Raw genomic sequence first — 6,000 nt, 5'->3', positions numbered from 1 at the left:
TTTAAACACAGACAGCAAGATTGTTAGGGTCCTTTGGGGGCACTAACAGTTGGAGAAGTGTACCCTGAAGAAGGAAGCTGACCATCCTACAACCAGGGCCTAGACTCCATGAAAGGACTTAGAGAAGTCATAATGTGCAGGCTCAGATATTGCCTTTTTTAAATTGATTAAGAACTATTCCATAAACTCTATGGGAAATGTACTGTGCTGAGCACTGTAGGTGATACAAAAATGATCCCCTCTTTCTAGAAGACTGCAGTCACTGGGTATAGGAGCATTACAAATATACATAAAATTATAGTACATACCATAATAGGTTAAAGGATTTATGACAAAGAAAGAAAGAAAAGCCTAAAAGTTTCAGGAAAAGAGAGAACATTTGGTTGAGTATGTGTTTAGGGTTTAGGGCACTGTTGAGATTAGTGAAATGAAATTTCTTCTGTGTCTGAGCATGGATGACCTTTAAATCAGCAGAGATGGGCAGAGGTGCATAGGTAGGTAGGAAAGCTCAGTTGAGGAAATGGCCGATAATCCTGTGTCAGGGAATGCAGGACATACTTTGGGGAGAAATGGCTGATAAAGCTAGAAAGATGGTGAGGGAAAAGCCTACAGCTATTACTCATTCATGTCTTTTCCCCTCAGATCTTTTTATGTAAAATGTTGATATTTTGTTCATTATGGGTCTTTTTTTTTTTTTTTTTTGCATTCTGACTTTTTGAGATATTGCATTAAAACATTATCTTGAAAATCTACTTTTTTGGCACCTCCTCTAATTTCATTCACCTGGCCCTAAAGCACTTAGGTCGTGGTATGCTACCGGCACAAAGTCCAGAGCTGCCAGTAGGAAAAGACTCAGGATCTTTTGCTGAGTTTGAACCTGGCGTTTTCCAAGCCCTCCCTAGATAGAACACAACCAGCCAGGGAAAAGGAGCAGCGGGAGTGGACTACAACTCCCAGAAAGCCGCGCGGCACGGCGCCCACCCCGATTGGCTGCTCGGGCCCCGCCCCCGCCCCGCCCCTGCCTCGAGGACCCGGGGCGGTGAGTCCCGGGCTAGCGTTCTCCCGAATCGGCTACCCTGTGGGATCTTGCACAACCGGCAGGCTTCAATGGCGGCCCAGCCAGTGTCCCGGGTGGTGCGGCGGGTCCTGAGAGCCGGTGTCCGAAGCTGCAGCTCGGGGGCTCCGGTGACGCAGCCATGCCCTGGGGAGCCTGTCGTGGAGGTGAGCCCGTCCGCATCCACACTTTTCCTGGGGGAGGCAGAGGTCAGGCCACTAGCTGCCCAGAAGCACCCCGGCCCCTCCGCGGCAGCTGCTTCTGAAAGTGGTGTCCGCTCCTGGGAGGGACCCCCCCTCGGCGCTTAATTAGGCGCGCAGGGAGAGGGAGGTGTGGAAAGATGTTCTCTAGATCGACCGCCCAGTCCCACCTGGAATCCCAGCTGGGGGTGGCGGGGTGGGGGTGCTCCCTGGGGTCTGACTCGAAAGCTTCCCTGCCCACCTGGCCAGGGAAGTGACTTCCAGGTCTGAGTGACTCCCAGAGATGGGGGAGCAGGCGGGCAGGGACCAGTGCGATGTTATTAGCACCCCTCTCAGCCCTGCCTCACACCCTTAAACAGCTTCTTCCTTAAACAGTTTCCTCACTGTACCCCCCGGGGAGGTTATCTGTGTGATCAGGTGTTTTTGTGACACCTACTTCATGTAGCACTGACTAAAAATGTCACTTTGTAGTCACCTGGCTGTGTGACCTGTCCTTCACTGGCTGTTTGTGTTTCATCTTCATTTCCCTTAGGAGGGTTCAGCCTGATTCTGGAGCAGAGTGGAGCCCAGAACCTGGGCTCTTGCAGGTTTGGGAATCTGCTGTCTCTTTAGGGTTAGGATAGCCACCCCCCATCCCCACCCCCCAGTCCTTAACAGCATCTCTCAGAGGGATTTTTGGCATGACAAGTTTTCAGTTTGTTTTGCCCATCTTGTCAGGGTATCATTTTGGGAGAAGCATCTGTTTTTATTTGGTGAGACCTTTTTTCTGGGTCCATTTGGTCATTCCTTTCCCACTACCTGGCACAGGACTTCAGGTGCCAGGGCTCAGCAGGTCAGCAGATTGAGCACCTGCTGTTGCTCAATCAGGAGGAGGGTCTCAGGCTAAATTGCTTTTCCCCAATTCTGACCTCCCTGCTCACCCTCAGGATCCTTAGATAAGCAATTCGCATTGCTGGGAGGTGAAGAAGTGTGTCCAAATTCTTGAACTCTGAGAGTCACGGAGGGAAAAATGGGAAAACCAAGATGGCTGAGAGGTCTTTAAAGAATTTAGGAAGAGGGGAAGTTTCTCCTCCACACCCCGAGCCCCTAACTTACTTTGTACTTTTCAGCCTGTGCTAAGTGGCTTCATTTATGGTCTCACTGAGGCCTCACAGTAAACCACCTGAGGTGAGTAGAGTTTGTATCTTCAGGTGAGGGAGCCCATGGAAGTGAACTCCCCTGGACCCCCCTGAGCTATAAAGTGAGTGATCAGGAGCGCAAACTCTCGCACCTGTGCTCCGGCTTCTTCAGGGAGGATGTGGGAGGGCTGCTCCTGCCCTTTCCTTTACACTGTGAGGGCGGAGGTATCAGTAGCAGGTAGGGAGGTGGACTTGAGCAGAATGCCTCAGTTTGAATCCCAGCCCTGCCACTTACGAGGTGTGTGAATGTCAGCAAGTCTATTCATCGCTCAGTGCCTCAGTCTTCTCCTCTGTGAAATGGGAAGAACAGTGTCTACTCCTTAGGGTGGTTATAGAGATTAAAGGAGTTAATGTGATATATATATATATACACACACACTTGCATAGTCTGGCCCAGGTACATGCCGTGCATGTGTATTTCATGTTTGTCTTAATAATTATCCTTGCCACCATTGTCACATGCTGTGTCCCATAAGCCCCCTCCCACCTTGGACGTCTCTCAGCAGTGTTATCCTCCGCAGACAGGTTGCTTCCCTGTGTTTCTAGGTACGGTGCTTACCCAGTGTTCTGCGGGCAGTGGCGTCAGCAGATATTTGGGGCCGTTTGAAACAGACCTGGTGAGGTAGCACGCGACAGAGCGCTGGGCAGGACGCCCCAAGCTTTCACACTCGCTGTGCCCCCAGGGTGACCCGGCTCCTGGGCCTGTGGCTTCCCCTCTTTTCATGTCTTTAAGACCAGGGGGTGGCCAGCCCATCTGTACGCAGTTGAGGGAGGACATAGAATGTCCTTCGGAGACTCTGAGAGGTGAGCGAGTCTTGGAGACAGCTGTGTTCTCCGCTGAGCTTGCCAGTTGGCGGGAGCTAGGGTGGGGGCTCCTGGAATCCCTGTCCTCCCTTGCCTTTCAGCAGGGCCTCTTTTCCCCACACCACGATGCCCTGGATTGCCCTGGAGGCCTGGTTTGGGATGGGAGGTGCTGGAGAGACAAGGGGAAGCCAGGAGGTGTTGTCCGTTTGTCAGGGTGTGGGCGGGAGAGTGATGTGAGGTGTGGGGAGGGAGCTGGCTGCGAGGCTGGTGGGAGGGGGCTTTGGGCTGGGTCCACTGGCAGCTTGAGAGGTTCTCCAGGTGGACCGGGGAGGTGAGTGGGTATACAGGGAGGTGGGTAGGGGAGACGGAGCTCCCTGCCAGCCTGGTTGGCACAGTCAGGACAGAGGGCTTCCCACAGTTGCAAGCATACACCCCTTTTTCTCCATCTCAGGCTCCGGGCAGGCTTTGTTGGGGTGACACAGGGCTGGCCTCAGGTCCTGGGCGTGCTGCCTTGGTTCAGGGGAGAGGGTGATTCCGTGCCAGTGGCACCTAGTTATTCGGAGGGCTGGGAAGAGCATGTGTTGGAGAGGTTTCTGCAGGGAGGGACTGCGTACATGAGGAGGGTGGCCGGGCCAGGCTTGGGGCAGTCACCCTCGGGAGGAAAGCCGACTTTGCAGGAGGCCTGTCTGAACGTCCAAAGTATGACTATCCTTTCAGGTGTGACGTCCTCAGACTTAGGGTGGGGCTGGAGGGAGAGTGGAGGTCAAGGCCTGGGGCTGGGCACTTTGCCCAGGTCCCCTCATTTAATAGAGATGAATTTTGAACATCCCCGGGTATAGCTCGTCCCAAAGAGGTGTAAATTGGGCCAGTGCTGTTTGGGTTTGGCCTGTCTCTCTGTTCCCCATCTCCTCTGGTATCTACACTCCAGAGCAATTTGGAGCTTGGCCTTTATCAGTCAAATCAAAGGCCCGATGTTGGTGGATACCAGGGAATGCACTTGGAGGGCAGGTCCCTTCCTAAACTGACTCATTCCTACTACCCTTCCCCACCTTACCCAGTCTGCACTGGTAGGAGACGAGATGTAACCAGTAGCATATGGTTGGCTGCCTTGTGCCCAGTTAATCACACTGGTGTCCATGGTCCCTGGGTGGCTCAGACCCTGCTTGTCCTGCTTCGAGTGGTGCGAGGGCAGGTCTGGAAGCCCCGGCCTTGGGCCCTCTGCCATTAAGTAGGGCTTTGCAAGACTAGGGAAGCGGACATGAGTGGGAAAACTAGTCATAGTGTATACAACTAGTGCCCCTCCATGGATATATGACTGGATATTTCTGAGTAGGAGTTAGATTAAGTGAATGGGAGCAGTCTCTTCCTGAACCCCTACTGTGTGCCAGGAGCTCCTCCGGTTTACTTAGGTAGCATTATTGTCCATACTTTATGGACAAGGAAGCTAAAGCTGAAAGGGTAGTAGGCAACCGGGCCTGTCGTTCAGGTTTACCTGCCTCCAAAGCCAATGCTCAGAACTGCAATCACCCGGATTAACATGGCACCGAATTCTGGTGTGGCTGAGCCAAGGGTTCTCAACCTGGGCTGCCGAGAAGAATAGGAACGCTACACACAAAGCCAGGGCCCCAACTCAGAGCAGCTGAGACAGAATCTTTGGTCTGGAGCTCTGATATCAGTACTGCTAAGAAGTTCTTCAGGTTATTTTCACGTGTAACAAGAGTTGAGAGTCACTGTTAGAGGCTAAACCTTTTTTTTTTTTTTAACTTTGGAGAAGGGCATGGCAACCCACTCCAGTATTCTTGCCTGGAGAATCCCACAGACAGAGGAGCCTGGCAGGCTACAGTCCACGGGGTCACAAAGAGTCAGACACGACCGAGCAACTAACACACACATTGTTACTTTACAATGTTGTACAACAGAGTGAATTAGCTGTATGTATATATTGGCCCTTTCCCTCTTGGCCCTCTGTGGGGGCTAAAGCATTTTGACAGTAGAGACCAGCCTAGAAATGAATGGTTACCCTAGTGTAACTGGGTTTCAAACACACTGCCTTTCTCTCTGGATCGGGGACCTGCCTATCTGTCCATTGACACAGGTGGTTCGACACCTGCTATGACTCGGGAACGCTGAGTCAGGCAGGAAGACTTCCCACCCCAGGCGAGGCCCAGGGAGTCTGTGCAGCCAAAGGTGTTCTGCTTGTGACATGTCCTAGCCTCTCCTGGGCGAGAGGCTTCACTGTCTAATCTGCCCGGTAATTCCTCCTGGACTCCAGTCTCCTTTGACTGGTGCTAATATTTTTTTCCCTCCAGGGAGTTTAAAGGAAAGGGAAAAAGAAAGGAAGAATGAAAATAGGACATGCAGTATTGGAGGAGAGAGGAGGCGGGGATGAGGCGCGTTAATACCCAGGCGATGAGTTTGCAGTCCTGGCAGGGAGAGGGAGACGAGAGATGTGTTTTGTGTGTGTTTAGGAGGCTGCCTCAGGTACTGGCTGTATGATCTGAATGAATGTAGATAAGGTCCTTCTTGGTTTCAAAAATGAAATCAAGCCTGCCCCACCCTTGGCCAGAACAGAGGGCCTAATTCCTTGCTGGGTTACTCCATTCCACACCGCCTCTCCGGTTTCTGCTGAGTCATGTGCCTCTGTCCTCTCACTGGCTCCCACTGGGGGTTCATTTGGGTTCCTCCCTCCCCCAGGATGTTCAGATTAGGGTGAGGAGGGCGTCTTGGCGAGGGGGAGGAGGGGCCCTGGAGTGATTAGCCAGTT

General features: G+C 52.4%; 1 protein-coding gene across 4 annotated transcripts in view; it reads left to right on the top strand.

Moving 5' to 3' along the window:
• The first annotated feature begins 1,053 nt into the window (after window positions 1-1,053).
• MOCS1 (molybdenum cofactor synthesis 1) overlaps window positions 1,054-6,000 on the top strand; it is a 33,898-nt gene continuing 28,951 nt past the window's right edge. For all 4 annotated transcript variants that reach the window (XM_027958410.3, XM_012100606.5, XM_060403171.1 and 1 more), the window contains exon 1: window positions 1,054-1,221. In XM_027958410.3, coding sequence (XP_027814211.1) covers window positions 1,108-1,221 — 114 coding nt within the window. In that variant the 5' untranslated portion in view covers window positions 1,054-1,107. The remainder of the gene's footprint in view (window positions 1,222-6,000) is intronic.

This window comes from Ovis aries, chromosome 20, assembly GCF_016772045.2.
Source record: "Ovis aries strain OAR_USU_Benz2616 breed Rambouillet chromosome 20, ARS-UI_Ramb_v3.0, whole genome shotgun sequence".
Classification (NCBI taxonomy): Eukaryota; Metazoa; Chordata; class Mammalia; order Artiodactyla; family Bovidae; genus Ovis; species Ovis aries.
The sequence above is the reverse complement of the archived record's forward strand: the minus strand, read 5'-3'. Positions and strand labels throughout refer to the sequence as shown.